The sequence below is a fragment of the Telopea speciosissima genome, chromosome 6 (assembly GCF_018873765.1).
Source record: "Telopea speciosissima isolate NSW1024214 ecotype Mountain lineage chromosome 6, Tspe_v1, whole genome shotgun sequence".
Classification (NCBI taxonomy): domain Eukaryota; kingdom Viridiplantae; phylum Streptophyta; class Magnoliopsida; order Proteales; family Proteaceae; genus Telopea; species Telopea speciosissima.
In genome coordinates this window covers 56,682,735-56,701,138 of record NC_057921.1, presented here as the reverse complement: position 1 = coordinate 56,701,138, position 18,404 = coordinate 56,682,735, and the positions used below count along the sequence as shown (strand labels likewise).

Below are 18,404 nucleotides of genomic sequence, written 5' to 3'. Positions count from 1 at the left end.
TTAAAATTTGTTATGGGCAATGGTTCAGTTAGAATGTGAACAGGTGCAGGGAGGATGGTTTTTAATTAGTTAAGAGTTTGAATCTAGCAGTTTCATTGTTTGTTAGCCAAACAGTGATGAACCCTTGCCCTCATGGATGATCAATTATCCACATGAACTCAAATTCCTAGTTATCCACAATTATTCCATTTTTAGCAAACCTGCCCAAGCTTTTCTTTCTCTAATTTGGGCCAATTGGCATTTTCCCACTCGATTATTAAAATGGGATAGGTTTAGGTTAGCCCTTAATATGTTTATATTAGTGGTCCCAAAGATCATTTTCTTCTCTCTCAATGACCAGTACGGTTGGTATGTTCTTTCTTAAATATGTTAGTGGTTTTTTGAAACAAAAAGCGTGATAACCTAGGAAAAAGAATGCTTCTTGGTCTCTCTCTCCCCCAAGCTTTAATAGACAAATGAAATAAAGATATTTTCCATACAACTATATGGGCTTTTTTTGTTAATCATTTCCTCTATCCTTTCTTGACCATCTGGGTTTCGTAAAGATGATATCATTTTCTGTGCCACCATTAGTATAGGGGAGACTCCCCCACGTTGACAGCATAGGGAACCCTTTCCTTAGATTTTCCCTATATATAAGACATAAGTTTCCCATGCTATTAGCGTGGGGGGAATCTCCCATGTCACACCAATCACATTGTGAGGTGATTCCGTTCAATAGTCGCCTAGTGGGACTTAGATGGTATATGAGGAGAGAGAGTGTCGTTGCAAGGACTACAATTCATTATGTGAGAGGGCTAGGGAACATGCGGTTTAATTAATCGAAATTAAATCGATGATTTGACCGATCAGAATCGGCTGTGACTGATCTGAATTCCAACAGATTCATGCCAAGAAACTCTAGAAGGCTGATTCATGCCAAGAAACACCATAATCACTGAGTTTTCAGATCTGAGGTCTGATTCTAAGATTTACCACACGCATAGATTGCATATATTTTTCTCATAAGTAGGCATACATACCTTCATGTATCTGTTTATTTTTTATGGGGTAAACATCTTCTATCCCAACCACAGAAATAACTGGACCCCATGATGGACTAATGTGGGTCCCACTATTTCAATGGCTAGGATCGCCGTACCAGAGTGTTGTTCCTCTAAGGCGAGTCTGGTTAACATTTTCTCCCATTTATCTAATAATTTTTTTGGTAACCCCATTTATCTAATAATAACATAAATAAAATCCTAATCCTATTTATTCTGTTCATTTGTAGTTAAGTTAGGTACCCAGTACACACAGGGCCCACTGTATTTATTTTAATTAAACTTAATTAATTAAATATCCGATCTAAAAAAATCACATTAAATCAGATTAACCGTTTCTGTCAGTTCACCTCTCTCTTGTCTCTTATAAGATAAGATTCTCACCTACACATGTCGGCGACGCGTCTACGCTTTCATTTCTTAGGCTTTTCGTTAAGTTATTGTGAGACCGACACCTTCTGCTCTCTCTCTCTCTCTCTCTCGGTTGTTTTCTTAAGTCGTTGGTCTCACACTCTCCACTATAAACAACGAAGTAAAGCTTTATCGTGGTTTTCTTTTTCTCTTGTGGGGGTTAATGAACTTACTCGTTTTCCTCTCTCTTCTTCAATTTTTTCTTCGTTTCGCTTGTTTGATCAGAGTTTTCGAGATTTTTGAAGAAAAGGATCGACCATTTCTGTTCAGTTTGACTCTGTAAATTAAGTTTTTTTTTGGCTTTCTCTGTTTCAAATTATCTTTGATTTCTTCTTGTTTTTGAATTGGGAATGCGGAGTTAATACTTTGAGATTATGGATTGTGGTCCTAGAGAGAATGTTGTTTGCTCGGAATCCATTAATGGCGGTCGGGATGTTTGGAGTTCCAAAGATTCTGCTTCTTCTGCTGATCATCTTGTCGTTATGGCCAACGGTATCCTCGGACGGTAATTCTGTTTGGGAAAAAGGTTTTATCGATTATTGTTTCGTTTTCTAGTTCTGAGACTATGTTTTTTTTTAGGAGAACTCTTTTGATTTTGTTTCTCGTTTTTTAGTTCTGAGACACACTGTTTTTTTTTTAAAAGGAAATTACTGGTTTGTTTTTTTTTTTTTTGACGGTTTAGGGTTTACCTTGGTTTGATGTTGAAGAAAGTGTGTAAAACTTTGATTTTTAAGATTAAATTGTTGGATTTGAGTTTGTATAAACTATGTGATGTTCGCTGAGATCAGAATTAATTTCTCTCATTAGCTTGTTTGTTTTATTATCGTCATCATCAACACATCAACACCTAGATTGGGTTATTAGGCTTGTGTTTTAGAGGCTTCTAATATATTGTTTACACTGTGGCTACTTTTCTTTTTTCCTTGCAGTTCAAAAGACTGGAAGTTTGCAGCTGAGCAGTTTGCTAGAATGCTTCCTGACAAAGTGATTGTTCATTGTAAGAATTGTTTCTTGATACTTCCACTTGCTGATACTGATCATTATTCTATTACTGTGTTTGGGTGTCTTTGAATTCCATGAAATAAGAATACAGATTCCAGTGGTTCATTCTTCATAATAGAAAGAGATAAGCATGCATCACATTATGAGTAATTTATTTACTGACATTATCTTAATTTGCATTGGTTTAAAATGTAATTTATATCTTAAAGAAGAGAAGCATAGGAGGAAATCAATTAATGAACAAATTGCCACCACAGACCTCTGGTGGTTCATATTGTATTTTAGCTTGCTTGTTGAACTTGGTTGCCTGTTTTGCAGGTAGTGAACGCAATGAGTCTAAGATGACGTTAGATGGTGTGGATGTTATGGGCGAGAGATTGGTTGAGGAGGTTGGTGTAGCTCCAACATTCATTCTATGTACTGTTTTATGTATTTAAAATATATGATTAATGTCCCTGCCATATTCTTTGATTTTATTGAAACAAAATGTGTCTACTTTTGGAATTTTATTTTTATTTTATTTGATAACTATGTAAAGTTTAGGTTGTTGAAGTAATTAAACGGAAGCCACATGTACGGAAAATTTCTTTCATTGCACATTCTATGGGAGGTTTAGTGGCAAGATATGCAATTGGGAGACTGTATAGACCTCCTAAGACAGAACCTGTGGAGGGTGCACGTTGCGAAGATTCAAGAGGCACTATCTATGGTTTAGAGGCAATGAATTTTATCACTGTTGCTACGCCTCATCTTGGATCTAGGGGCAACAAACAGGTATTCTTTCTATCTTTGTATCCATCCTGAAGATATTTGGATTTCATAGCAGCATGTCTGTGGGTACCATGTAAGGAAGGTTAAACTGAATTTACCAGTAGTGTTCTCCTACATCTTTTGTGGTGTACCAGATGGGATTTAGAGAAAAGGATAGGTTATTAGGTTTTATGAATATATTGGAAAAATATCTAAATTTCTATTTCTCACTTTTCCTTTATGCGAATAACAAAAAGTTATTGGGAAGAGAAGATACCAAAGTACAAAAGGATGTCATAACTCATAAAGATTCAAAAAACACTACAAAACAGTATATGGTGCACGCTAAATGGGTGTAAAAGAAGGCAATATGTGTTCCAACCATACCCCCCACTAGAAAGTATTGTTCTCCGCAAAATAGACCTATTAACCAACTTGCAGGAAGTCTGGGATGAAAACTGTTACAAAAAGTTTTGCATTGCTGCATGTAGAAATGTTGTGTTGCAAAATAGATATAGTAACCTACTTGCAGGGAAAAGTTTTGCATCAGTGTTAGAACTACAAGCTTGGAATAATGCCTTGGCCTTTGCTTCTGAGTTGCCAAATACAGTGTGGGATCTTAATCTTCCTCTTTTTCTAGTTGACCTCTTGCCTGGGACTGCTGTGGTGGAGGATGCATCGACTCATTCCTCAAAAATCAAAATCCAATTGTTCTAGTTGTTGAAAATCCTAGCAGGGGGTTTGGGGGGGGGGGGCGCTTAAAAGAAAGAACAAACAGATCCCTTTTGGAGAGAAAAGGGGGAAAATTTTCCAAGACCCTTTAAATACCTAACTTATTTTAGTAGAATTTAATACGAAAATATGGCAATTCACTCCCCATAAGAAGCTATCTTGTACATAAATACTTTTGGGCAAACTTAATACTCAGTCCAAAAATTAAATATTATGAGAACTGTTTACACTAAAAGGACAGAAGATCAAAATCTATTGAGACTTGGACCTGAGTGGTCCTCACTAGACCCCAAAATCTGGAATGACAGAGATGGGCCACTTTTCTGATGGATATCTGGCCTGATAAGAGAGGGAGAGATTAGTTCATCAGAAAGGTATTTATTGGCATTCAATTTTTGAATAAATCATTCCAATGGGGAAGTGATTTTCTTCTTCTTCTTTTTTTTGCTGCTTAATATAATACCTCTTGATTGTTTACGACTAGATCTTCTTGCCTTATCAAGCACTTGGGAATTCTTCTACATTTGCAGGTTCCATTTCTTTTTGGTGTATCTGCATTTGAGAAAGCTGCATGTCTTATTATTCATTGGATATTTGGGAGAACTGGCCGACATCTTTTTCTTACCGACTTTGAGGAAGGGAAACCTCCATTGCTTCAACGCATGGTGGATGATTGGGGTGACCTTTATTTCATGTACGACATTTATTTTCCTCGTTGAAAGTTAATATGGTAGATAATTTGCTTTTTTATGTGTTTTTATTTCTAGCGAAAAGGAAATCAAAATTATGATGCCAATTCTCTCTAATGTAGGTCTGCACTTCGTGCATTCAAACGGCGGGTGGCATATTCCAATGTTGGCTATGATCGTATCCTTTTTCTTCCATTAACCTGACTTGATGTTTGAGTAATCCCCCTCCCCTTCCCCCCCCCCACCCCAAATAAAATAAAATAAAAAAAAATAAAAAAAATCTGACTCATGTTTATGCATTCTTTTCAAGAAATAAGTCAATCTATTTTCTTAACTGAATGCTATTTAGATATTGTGGGCTGGAGAACATCATCAATTAGACGTGATAGGGAACTGCCAAAGGTAATATTTGAAGCTCACATAATCCATGCATACGGATGATACATATCGAGATTAGCCATGACGATACGATATAGAATTGATATGGTACCGATACAGACCAATACACTCGATATACAGGCTGCCAAAACCTAAGTGGATCCCATTTACATTCAAAAAACGATGTAAGAGGAGTGATTAAACAAACAAAATTTTGAATTAAAGCTCATCAAAGTGGAGATCAAACATCAAAGCCGGGGTTGAACTATGTTAGAAAAGATTGATTTTTTGCTTGAATCTTGGTTTTCTTGCTTATTTTTACCAAGTATCACATCTAAACTGGAAAACTGACATAGATTTAGATCATCTTGAATGATTTGTGATCTATAATAACTTGAGGCCCTCATGAGCCGCCTCCTCTGCCTTCTTCTCCGTTGACATTTGCCAATTGGAGAGGTATACTTATATATTTCTTGCTTGGTTTGGACCTTTAGAGGTTATTTTAAGCCAGTATCCTAATATGCAAATAGATGTTTCTTTTTCAAATCTTCTTGCTTTATTGTTTTCTATTACTTATTGTAGGTCTGATAATTGATATTGTACTTGCCAATGAAAATTTGAATCACATAGATGCCATTAAGATAGAGATAACATGACATTGGTTTGGCATTGTTATTTTTTGCTTATTTATGGTGCATAATGCTTAAACCACTTATTTTGCACATGTCATAGGCAAATGTATACTTATGAAAACATATATAGTGTCTCTAAGCATCTCTCCAATACGTCTCTTAAAACAAGCTTTCCTATACGATGCTCAATACCGATGCTTGACATCTTGCAGATACTATCTCTTTTCTACATGTCACTTTGCAATTCCATGACTGGCATCTTATTTTGTTCTTTGTTTTTCATTGCTAGTGGGAGGATTCTCTTAATGAGAAGTATCCACATATTGTGTATGAAGAATACTCGGAAGCAAAAGATGGTGAGCAGCCCATCTCAGTGGAAGATAAAGGTTCTGATATGCTTGAAGGTTTGTATCTTTGGTGTTGGTTTTAACAAGCCCCCAAAAAGTTAATTGGGAGATTGTTTCTCTTCAGTATTGTTCACATATTTGGTTTTAGAGCATATTTTATGTTCTTCCAATTCCCTTTGGTTCTATCTCAGACTGCAGTTCCCCTCCCCCCCTCGACAGTTATGGTTTTCCTACTTAGTATGTTTGGTGTATTCTGATTATTTCACTTATTGGACTATTATATCAAGTAGGATGATTTTGTTATAACTTATAAACCACTACAAGCCTTGCTAATGTAAGGCTAGAAGCAGAATAGGTCCAATCCCAGGCAGGATGAAATAAAAAATCTCCAAAGAACAAGAAAGAGAGCAATGGGATCCCAAAGAGAACAATGGGATCTCAAATTGGTTGGAGAAGAATGATGAGACTTCAAAAAAGAAAACCAAAAGAAATATTCCCACAAAGTTAATAACATGTTGAAGCTGCAATTGGAGTTGAATGGTCTTGAAGTTGTAGAATGAAACCTCAAATCAGAAGATCACAATCAGCACTTTAGGGTTTTGAAACCCAAGATTCCTTCCAAGAATCAATGTTGGGGAATTGATCTCTGCAGTGACAATGGATCTTGGACTTGGCAACAACTTGAAATTGATAAGAATACCCAAGAGATTGATGTGAACAACTTGCAGAGAATTTCCAGCAAACTTGAAGGACTTCTTTATATCGGCTGGACTGAATAGGGTTTGGAATCAAGAACCGATGGAAGGGGACGGGGGAATGGAATGGGGCATCTCACCCTTGGCCTCTCACCTATCCTATCTTAGGATTTCAACATTGCATAGACAACTTTCAATTCAATCAAAGTCGTGTACAATGCTGGCCTCCCTTACAAACTTATATAAAATACTCAAAAGTAGACTAAGACACTAAAAAGGAAAGGCCTAACCCAATCCTTAAGTAATAAGGTATCCTAAATTGACTAGGAAAGTGAAATAATAAAGAAAACAGTTTCAAAATAGGACTCTAACTAAACTAATGAAGCAAATCCCGTTTTCTCACTTTCTACCCCTATTTTAGGCTCATTAAATAGGCCAATTACAAAAACACATAGAATCAAAGGCCCAATACATACATAACCCATCCCCAAGGCTTATTTCCACTAAAATAAGCCCTCTAAGTGACTTATCTGCATCACTTAGCTATTGGATATAGTTATGGACTTATGGGTATTAGAAGAGAAAGTCAGGGGCATAATAGTTTTCTTAACAGTTTCAACTTCTTGTGATTTGTTTGGAGTCTTTTGGCCTTATTGTAATGTAGAACCAATTTAACTAAGAACCAAATTTACAGGAGGATCTCCCTATTATGCCAACAGTATAACATAACACCAGTTCCAGCAGTATTAGAAACACTAAACAGTTCCAAACAGTAGGGTATCTAACTCGTAAGACTCAGAATATGCACCGAAACCATGAACCTGGTCTGGAGATCTGATGCTCGAAGCCTGCTACACTAGATCACCAATTACAGTAGCTGCAAGGTATCTTCTTAAAGCTTTAGTCATTGCTTGATGGAGCAGCAATAGAATAGTCTTCTCAGGCCAAGCAGCAACTTCCAGCAGCAACAATGAAGCTTCAATTGTGTCTCAGATGTAGATGAACTCACAGAACAATAAAATAGAAACTAAGAACAAAACAGAAAATATTGAAGAAGGGGATAGGGAAGGGATAGATGGTTTGAGTCCCTCACTCGCACCTAGGCATGTCACCTCACATAGGACTCTCTCCTACACTGCTTTACACAGTTATTAGCAAAAGCCATAAACTCCATCTTCATTAAATCTTGGGGGAGGACTCATAAGGTCCATTACATATAAAGTGGCTGTAGCCAGCAATAAAAGGGAAAGGCAACATAATAGAAAGTCTTGAACTGAAAGTAACTAAGATCCTAACTATTAAATAAAATAGGAAAGTATCTAATAGAAATATTGAAACAATAAAAGATCCTAACTAACTAGTGTCATTACAATAAAGAATATCTACTTTCTAAAAGTGAAATTAGAAACTATATAGTGACAGCAATAAAATCTGATCTTCCTCCACTTGATATCTCTAATTGGAGCCTACAGGGTCTTCTAGAAATTATCCCCATGCAAGGCATCAACTATTTCTGAACAGTATTATGTGAACAGTACCTTGAACTGCATCATGTCGGAGCAGCATGAGAAGAAACATAGGACACAATAGATTCAGTGTTGTAAAAAAAAAAAAAATAGATAAATAAAAAAATAAATAAAAATATATATATATATATATATATATATTTTGCTTTAAGCCAGCAAAAAAGGTCTCTTTATGTTGTAGATGACTCCTGAAATCAAGCTTTGAAATAAAATAGAATTTAGAGATGATATACAAGGTCCATATTTTTAGATCTGAATACAGTTCATATAATCATATCCTGATTTACAAGAAAATCGTAGTCGATTGAAAGGAATCAATATTTTTTATTGATTCAAACTGGTATATGTCAAAAGTAGAACTTATCTGCAATGAAGTGTTCTATTAGATTTAAGAAAAGAAAAAATTTGAAACAGAAGGAACAGTAGCATATGTTTTCCCATCAAACCTTTGGATGAAAGAGAACCATTTCCTTCCAAACATATAGATTCCATTCTGTAAATCTCTATAAAAATGTTTGATTACAGATTATAAAGATCCACATACAAACCTTTCTAGAACTCTAGTTGAAACTTTGCTTGTAGAATAGGTCTATTACGTTATTCTCTCTAAACAAAACCAATTTATCAGATGATTATGAGAAAACCTTAAAAACGTAAGATAGAGAAATCTGATCCATCAGAACACTTCAAATAATTCTTATCTATTGGAATAGATAATTGATTTGCCTTCTGCAGCTGGACTCTTTTCCAATAATAAAGGACTTACAATTAAACACCCCACGCTTAACACAAAATCCCATGCTTTTGGCCTACAGTGCTACTGTACTCCCCATGACCAAAACAGCTTCTAATATGATCTTTTGAAATATTTATTCTGCTGAAAGCTGACAGTAATACTGTAGGTGTCAACTATTTGATTCATGTGGTAAAATTAGACTCCTTGAACTTTGGGAGGAGTTAAATTCATGCAACACAAATAATAGATCAAATTTGGTATTTGGCATGTTTGTTTTGGGATATAGTCCCTAATGGGTCAATTGGAAGAGGTAATTCACTTGCTCCCGTTGGATTCCTTATGAATGACCAGATCACTCCTTCCCCCAACAAGAGGTGGGAAAATCTATTTGCTTAGTGAACTCTCTCTACCTACCTGTCAACTGAGCTTGATTACATAACCAGGAGAGAACAATTGACCAAAATGATTGAGGTAAGTAGGTAAAAATGTCATTATATGGAGTATTAATTATAAGTAGATCAGTAGAATAAGGTAGGGCTCTGTGGCTGAGAAACTAGTGATAAAAGAACCAAGGAGATGCTTTTAGCATGATGGTATTAGAATCAAATGGCTAGGAGCATGTACATGTCCTCTTAACGCTGGAAGGAAGGTAATGATTACTAACTCTGAGAAAACATAGCCATTCCTTACAGTGATTGGCTAGACCAAGCCTGAAATTGCATTACAAGGTCTAGTTTAGAATAATATGGTAGCCTTACTGCAAATCAAGGATCAGAGCCATGCAGAAATAGTGGTGCCCATGAAGTTTTGTGTTGGCATTATTTAGTTTTTCTCAACTTTCCGGGTGATAGTAATTCCTTCCTGCATGGAAAGCCATTTTACAAGGAGCGTTGGATTGAACGGTGTTGCAGCATATGATGTTTGGCCTTTTGATGGTTTTGCCCCCCTTTTTTTTGGGGGGGGGGGGGTTTGTGTTGGTGGGGGCACAAAGTTGCAATAACACGGAGAGAGACCATGGGAGGCTGTCAACAATTACCAACTCTGATCAGCAATGCCTAGTGCTTTTTTACAGGGAACTAAGGAGATGAGTGCCCTCAAGAATTGATCGAATTGATCGAATTGATCGAATTGATCATACTCGTCTCATACTTGGGGTAGTTGCACAGACTTGGTCAGTGTAAACAGCTTTGAATATGCTCCTACTAGGAATTCCTAATACAACTAGGAATGCCAGAATAGGACTCGGCTGAGGAGAATAACAATAAAAAGAGAAAAAATAAAGAAAAGAAAAGATAATATGACTAGGACTAGTTACCCCAATCGGGTAAGTAGCCTATTTCAACACTCCCCCTCAAGTTGGAGCATAAATATCAACCATGCCCAACTTGACCAGAATAGGATGAAAAACCTTTCCACTTAAACCCTTAGTGAACACATCAGCAAGCTGGTCAGCGGATTGCACAAAAGGAACACACACCAACCCTCCTTCTAACTTTTCTTTAATAAAATGCCTGTCAACCTCCACATGCTTGGTACGATCATGTTGAACAGGGTTGTGAGCAATGCTAATAGCAGCCTTGTTGTCACAATACAACATCATGGGAAGAGGAACAGGAGTACCAATATCTTGCAATAAACCTTTGAACCATAACATCTCACAAATACCTTGTGCCATAGCACGAAACTCTGCTTCAGCACTAGACCTTGCCACGACGTTCTGCTTTTTACTACGCCACGTAACAAGATTGCCACCAACAAATGAGCAATAGCCAGAAATGGACTTTCTGTCAGAGGAACCAGCCCAATCTGCATCAGTATATGTTTCAACACGAAGATGACCATTCGGAGACAAAAGAATACCTTTACCCGGTGCTGATTTTAAATACCGAAGGATCCGGATAACAACATCCATGTGAGAGGAATGTGGGTCATGAATGAACTGACTAACCATACTCACAGATACTGCTATGTCAGGTCTTGTATGAGACACATAAATGAGCTTACCAACCAATCTTTGATAACGACCTTTGTCGACAAGAGTACCCTCCTTTTCTTTAAGTCTGGTAGTAGCATCCATAGGTGTATCAGAAGGATGACACCCTAGCATCCCAGTCTCGGTTAATAAATCTAGGATGTACTTTCTTTGAGAAAGAAAGATGCCTTTAGAAGACCTAGCAACTTCTATCCCTAGAAAGTACTTTAGTTTTCCTGGATCTTTTATTTCAAATTCTCGCCCAAGATAAGTTTTCAACTGGGTGATTTCATGATTGTCATTCCTGGTCACCACAATAGCATCCACATAAACTATTAGAAGAGTTACCTTTTCAATATTTTTCTTGATAAACAAGGTATGATCAACGTTGCTCTGCTTATAACTTGCAGAGACCATTGCCTTATGAAATCGTCCAAACCAAGCACGGGGGGACTGTTTCAGCCCGTATAAAGCACGCTTCAGTTTACAAACTTTCCTGCTGGTTTTATCACAAGAGAAACCAGGTGGAATGTCCATGTACACTTCCTCGTCAAGTTCTCCATGGAGGAAGGCATTCTTCACATCTAATTGTTGTAACTCCCAGCCAAGATTCACTGCACAAGAAAGTAGCACTCTGACGGTGTTTAATTTCACAACTGGTGCAAAAGTCTCCTGATAATCGATCCCATAAGTCTGAGTAAATCCCTTTGCAACCGAACGTGCTTTGTATCGATCCACAGTGCCATCTACCTTCTGTTTCACCACAAACACCCACTTACATCCAACTGGTTTCTTTCCTGGAGGAAAAACCACAAGTTTCCATGTATCATTCTTTTTTAAGGCTTGCATTTCTTCCATCATTGCTGCTTTCCACTTTCCATCGGTAAAAGCTTCCTGCCAATTTTGGGGAATACGAACAGAAGAAAGAGAGAAGACAAATGTACAAAATGATGGAGAAAGGGAGTCATAAGAGACTACATGAGAAATGGGGTGCTGGGTACAAGCCCGAATACCTTTACGATGAGCAATAGGTAAATCAGGAGACGAAGGAGAAGATATGTTACCTGGAGATTGATCTGGTTCCAGAGCCGACAACTATGGTGGTGTTGATGCTACAGTGGATGGAAGCTGCTTGTATTTGGAATGTCCCCTGTGATATGTTTTGAGATTAGAGTCGTTAATTTTCTTTTGAAATTCCCTGATGGTATGTTGGACTGGAGTCATCTCCCCCTGAAGGGAATTGTCACTCATAGGATTTTCAGCAACCTCTAAGTTCTCCCCCTGGGGAAAATCCGGTGGGGAACCATTAGAGGGAAGAGGGGAGGAAACAATAGTCGGTTGAGGGGTGGGAGAAACAGGTGGTTGGACTCGAGTCTGTGTCTGTATGGGAAGGTCAACCATCACATCTTCACTGAAAGTCTCCCCCTGAAGAGGTGTGGATGGATAATAGGAGAGAGTTTCATGAAAGACAACATTCATACTGGTGAAGGTACGACGTGTAGCTCTGATACCAACTGTTCCAATGTAGGGAAAGGATCTTTGCCTAGAATTTGAACCCTAATTGGGTCGTATTCCACATTAAGGCCAGCCAAAAAATCATAAACCCTAATTTTGTCAACATGCTTTTTGTAAGTAGCAATGTCAGTGGCATTAGTGGGCTAATAATCAGAGTAATGATCAAGTTCTTGCCAACACTTGCGGAGTTCAGCATAGTATTGAGGGATGGATAAATCATTCTGCTTGGTGTCATGGATTTTCTTCCTTAATTCGTAGACCTGAGCATCATTCCCTACTTGTGAATAGGTGTCTCTGGCAGCCTTCCATATCTGGGCAGCAGTGTCTAGGAGAAGGTAGCCCGGTGCAATTGAAGGATGCATGGAATGAATAAGATATGACATGACCATGGAGTCAGTAGATAACCATTTAGTCTTGGCAGCTCCTTCTTTAATAGGGATAGGAGTAGTGCCTGTAAGGTGTCCTGTGTAGCCACGGCCAGCAACTGTAAGTTAAGTGGATCTGGACCACATTAAATAATTTGTCCCATCTAGTTTGGTGGGAGAAGCAAAAGGAAGATACTCTGGTCGAGAAGATCCATCAAAGTCAGTTGAAGTGATGTCAGACATCATGTATGGGTTTGTAAATTCCCACAAATTTAGTCGTCAGAAATGGCTCAAACTGGGATCGAATTCCTTGCAGGTGGTGGGGAATAAGCCTTCAAAATTTCAGAAGCTTCTGATGATGAAATAAGAAACCCTAATAGGGCTGGTTACAAAATCGAGTGAAACCCTAGGTTTTGAAACTGTATGAGTTTCAGCCGTCAGAACAGGCTGAAATAAGGATCAAGTATCTCCCTTGTAGTGGAGAAGAGACCCTCCAAAAATTAGCCCCTTCGGATGAGCCAATAAAAAGCCCTAAATTTAAGAAAATTTAGGTATATCTGAATGCAGGTAATTGCAGGTTTGAATCTGATGTGGATTGGATTCAAATCTGTAATCTGAAATATGTAAGGTGTAGATCAGCAAGTGCAGGGATCAATCTCCAAATAAAAACCAGAAATCCAGCTTGAATAAGGCAGCAGCTCGATCTCCAAGGATTGGAGGACACCTGCGGCAGTTTCAGATCACACCAGTCTTTGTATAATCTTCAGGGAGGTGTCATTGAGGGCAGCAGCTAATTCTTCATTGAATCACCTCAAAGATGCTGCCCTTGATGAAATAGAGAGTCTGAGAGAGTTGGAGAAGAAGGAAACCAGTAGCCAAGAGAGTTGGAGAAGAAAACCAGAAAAAATCAAGGGGAAGGCTGCTCTTCAGATCAGAGATGGCTCTGATACCATGTAAACAGCTTTGAATATGAATGCTTGTCTCAAGCCCTTTATTTATAATAACTTGAAGTACAATTGATCAAAGTGAAATTAGGAATAATAATACCTCAGTCCTAATCCTACTAGGAATTCCTAATACAACTAGGAATGCCAGAATAGGACTCGGCTGAGGAGAATAACAATAAAAAGAGAAAAAATAAAGAAAGGAAAAGATAATATGACTAGGACTAGTTACCCCAATCGGGTAAGTAGCCTATTTCAACAGTCAGTTTAAACTATGAAAGTTTGGGACGGAGGTAGACATGGTTCATTCTATTTCCTTTCACTGAGAAACTTAAAGGAGGTAATGGCTATCTCATTACCCATAGCTAGGAACCATTAGCCTACAAAGATCTTAAACAACTGGTCTCTCAATAACCCTTCGAAATAGCAAAATCAGCAACTTGGTCAAAGGATGATAGAATCTGGTTGCAACTCTGATAACAAGGCCTAACTGTGGAAAAGGAATCCCACCAACTCCAACCTTGGCATCCCACCAAGGTTTCACTATTGCATCCCATGGTAGAGCAGCTCTGAATCCCACAGAACTCACACAAGCTCATGGCTAATATTTTTCCCCAAATCGTTGGGGTGGGTCAAGGTTCATGAAGTCAGTTTCGATCTTTGTGAAACCACCAACTTTCGGTCAAAACTCTGCTTATTTCGGTGATCAAATGAACATATTTTGGCCCGAAACTTCATGGAGATCCTAACTAAGCATCCCTAAACACAATGGAACCTTTATATTGTTAAAGAACACACTCAAAATATTAGTTTGGTTTTATATCGTAGGTTGGTAGTGTATGGTGTACCTTGGATGTATATTTCTCAAATATAGCCTATGCTACGTAGTTTAGTATTATAATATACAAGAATAAACTAAAATAGGCCATTGCAATACCAAAAAAAAAAAGTTGTACCCAGTGCACAAGGCTCCCGCTACTGCGGGGTCTGGGGAGGGTCATAATGTACGCAGTCTTACTCCTGCTTACGCAGAGAGTTGTTTCCAGACTCGAACTCGTGACCACTTGGTCAGTTGGTCAGAATGGAGCAACCTTACCATTGCACCAAGGCCCGCCCTCATGCAATTGCAATACAAATGGAGAAAAATCATTTCACATTATTAATGTCAAATGTTACAACTACAAGTACACTATACATGTACAAGTGTTACAACTATAAAGTGAACAGTCAACCACTAAGTATGAACCCTATTTAAAAAAAAAAGTGTTATAAGAAAATCAAATTTTAAATCAGAAAAAAAAAAAAAATAAATCTGGCTTCGTGAAGCCTAATCACTAGATATTTACCCTATTTTTTTGCGAAAATTAACCTTGAGGAAAAAGGGTATACCTCAAACTGTGAGTCTTCAAAAAATCTAACTCAAATGCATCAAATTCACTGTAGATGCGTTGTAGAAGCCTCCAAGATTGGCAAGTGAAATGGCCAAAAAACTCAAAAGCTATGTGTTGGAGCTGATTCGTAGGTTTCAGTCGAAATGGGTCGAAACAGCAACCCATTTCGACTGAGATTTGGTATTTACATCAAACGAAAGTACCAGTTCGGTGGAACGAAACGTTGCATGCAGTTTCATTTCGATCAAATTTTTTCGCAAGATTTCGGTCGTTTTGAGCGAAATCTCAAACCATGGGGTGGTTATGATCCCCTCTTCTTTATTTATAACTTCGATGAAATAATCAATATAGGAAACCCCTAATTTATGGTAGGAAGAATCCCTTACAACTTAAGGTTTTTGACAAAATAGAAACTAACACTAACCCCGTATAGGACTCATCCCTCATGTTCGAGCTTATAGAATTGGCACATTACAATGGTAAACCCAAAAATACTAAGCCCATAGCCCATATTATCCATTAGACGCTCAAAATTAAACATATTGGTCCAGTTTGACCCAACCAATGATCTGGTTTGTTGCTGGCCTTCTTGTTTTTCTAAACTACATCTGGAGGGAACTAGATTCTTTATCAGTTTGTAGTGCTCCTTTAAATAAATTTTGATAATAAATCTGGTTAGTCTCATTTTTGTTTTTCATTTTTATGTTTTTGTTTTTGTTTTTTTTTTTTTTGGGGGGGGGTGGGGGAAGGGATAAGAGATTATATTAAAAACAAAAAAGGGTACCATGCAAGTATATTGCACAAGAACATGATAAGGCTTCAGATGGCAAGCCAGTTGGTGGATCTCATTCTCAACTTGAAAGAGACATTCCTAGCTGCAGTAAAGAATATAACTCTCCTTATGATATTCAAATATCTCCATGAACCTCTGATTAATTACCTACAAATGTTACCCCTCAAATCAGAATCCCAGGATACAACCCCTGAGAGGAAGATGTAATTTATGAGTTTGCAAATATTTGTGTAATTTATGCTCTTGCTCAGTTAGATGTTCTTAGTTCTCCAGAAAGTTTTGCTTGAATCACTCACTTGTTTTTTAGGTGAATAAATTTTATTGGCCAGGATCATGTATGATTGCAAAAATTTTGATGTATTATTTTATATCTGCTCAATGATTGTTATTAACATGTTCCTTCACTTGGACTCTTGCCATGCAAAAGAGATAGTGAGAGGTCTCTCTCGTGTGACATGGGAGAAGGTAGATGTTAGCTTTCACAGCAGTAGGCAGAGAAATGCTGCACATAGTATCATTCAGGTAGCTCTCTCTTTCTCTGAGCATTCAATTTCCAGTTATTATGCACCACTTAAATTGCAATAATTCTTACAGGGGAATGCAGTGTTTTTTTTTTAGGGGGGGGGGTGTTCCTAGACATCATACATATGCACATTGGTAGGAGGTCTTGCCATTTAAGAGACCATTTATAGTAGAGAAGTTATTTTATTATATTGTTTTGTTAAAGATGTTATATTCAACTGTATGAGCATAGTATGATAAAATGGCCAAAGTAGACGACTTAAAATAGTAGCTAAAATTGTATAATTTAGTGATTGGTTAATGACAAAGAAAAAAAAAGATATAGTTGGTAACTGTGTCTGAATGTTTGACTCACCTTTCTTTTTCTTCTCCTCACTTTCTTCCCCACCCCCTTGCCCTTTATTTGGTTCATGTGTTCTCATGCCACTGCAATGTTATTGCAACCGGCCAACTTGTGTACACGCATGAGGGCATGCTCCCATATGCGGACACATGGAAATATTTACACAACCTTACTCCTTGATCTGATGCTTCAATCCCAATGCATGCATTAGTATGTCCAGTGTCATTCTTGGTACTCTCTGTATTTGAACTTGCCTGTCAATTCAGTTCAGCATGATTCTAACTAATTGATGAAGAGACTTTATTTTGGATTGTAAAGAATAGCTTACCATTTCTCATACTTCCATTAATCAAAATTCTGGTAGGTCCACAAAATGGGTATGCTTTGTTTCTGATGCTTTGCTTGTATCTGTGTTAGAGTACACCATCGTATTTGTGCTAGTTGAATTTAAGACAGACTACTGCTTCATGCCTTGTCTGCTCATTCACTGCCATGCCTTATTCCTCATTTTTTATGATGTCCTTTATTTTGGGATCAGTATAGTACTAACTAAAATAATCCCTTTGTGAATGTTTTGTCTTTTGCCCTGTGTGCCTTTTCTTCATAGGGGGTGAAAATCCAATTATCCCCTTCTGACCAAATATTTCTTTCAGGTCAAGGATCACTTCATGCACTCAGAAGGTGAAGATGTTATACAGCACATGATAGACCATTTCCTTACATAGAAGTCGAGCAACTGTAAACTATTAGACTGCTCGTGGTGTTAATTCCAGATCATTTCAACGATTGTTAGATCTGGTGAACTGCTCTCTCTCTTGGACTCTTGGTCCCGGTTTGAAGAGCATTCTGTTCTACCAGAAGCTCTTGTTGTCCCAGGTTGAAGGCCATCTAGTCTCATGCTATCATATGTTCTGAGGGAAATAAGAATATGAAATAAAATTTTGCTGATTCATTATTTGTTGTATTGTGCATGTACATGAATATGTATCTGTCAATAAGCGCACATGCTATTTTCAAATGAGAAGGATCAGGCTCTGCAAGGCTGTTTGATCAAAAGTTCCCTTAGGTATCCAATCAAAACATTTATGTTTGCCATTCTATGGAAATCCAAGTTGCCTGTCTTAGTTGTTGTTGCTAACAAAAAAGGGGCGCTGTTCTCTGTGTCGCAGTGCAACCTGCGCCCAGGCACATGGGGGTGGGCGCAATAACCACCCTGCCCCCCTGCACAGGCTGCTCATGTGCAACTAAACCAGCAAAGAGCTCTACATGGGGCTCTCCACGTCTTTTTGTAAGAAGCAAGGTGGGAGGAACCACTGATGTTGTCACCTAGACCAACCAAACACAATGAGTAGCACATGCAAAGTTATGAATTGTATTACTATATGTGAAACCCAGGTTAATGGAAACATTCATTGATGCAAATTGGATAAATAATTGACAACAATTTGATATTCAGCTCCAGATTTTCTAAACATTATAATAATATCAAGGGAGAGAATTCGCTACACTATCCGAGTGCAGTTTCAGGTGAATGAGATAACCCTGTTAGAATCTGACAATAGGGGAAAGGGTATTTATGACATATCATCCTCTCACATGAACAGTTCTATGTCAAGAG

General features: G+C 37.8%; 1 protein-coding gene across 3 annotated transcripts; it reads left to right on the top strand.

Annotated features, from left to right (window-relative positions):
• The first annotated feature begins 1,773 nt into the window (after positions 1 to 1,773).
• On the top strand, positions 1,774 to 17,898 carry LOC122664303 (lipid droplet phospholipase 1-like). 3 transcript variants are annotated; one of them, XM_043860064.1, is made up of 10 exons: positions 1,774 to 1,959; positions 2,384 to 2,451; positions 2,775 to 2,845; positions 3,000 to 3,230; positions 4,469 to 4,632; positions 4,750 to 4,805; positions 4,977 to 5,029; positions 5,927 to 6,041; positions 16,349 to 16,443; positions 17,440 to 17,898. In XM_043860064.1, the coding sequence occupies exons 1-10, from the start codon at positions 1,829 to 1,831 to the stop codon at positions 17,509 to 17,511; spliced, it is 1,056 nt and encodes a 351-aa protein (XP_043715999.1). In that variant the 5' UTR covers positions 1,774 to 1,828; the 3' UTR covers positions 17,512 to 17,898. The 3 variants fall into 3 exon arrangements, with proteins under 3 accessions (XP_043715999.1, XP_043715998.1, XP_043716000.1); XM_043860063.1 differs by having other exon boundaries at positions 16,346 to 16,443; XM_043860065.1 differs by lacking the exons at positions 1,774 to 1,959; positions 2,384 to 2,451 and adding an exon at positions 2,474 to 2,602 and having other exon boundaries at positions 16,346 to 16,443.
• Positions 17,899 to 18,404: the final 506 nt, after the last annotated feature.

Coding starts and splice junctions, on each gene's coding strand:
- LOC122664303 (XM_043860063.1), top strand. CDS start 1,829: ATGGATTGTGGTCCTAGAGAGAATGTTGTTTGCTCGGAATCCATTAAT. Junction 2,452..2,774: donor TGACAAAGTGATTGTTCATT/GTAAGAATTGTT, acceptor CCTGTTTTGCAG/GTAGTGAACGCAATGAGTCT. Junction 3,231..4,468: donor GATCTAGGGGCAACAAACAG/GTATTCTTTCTA, acceptor CTACATTTGCAG/GTTCCATTTCTTTTTGGTGT.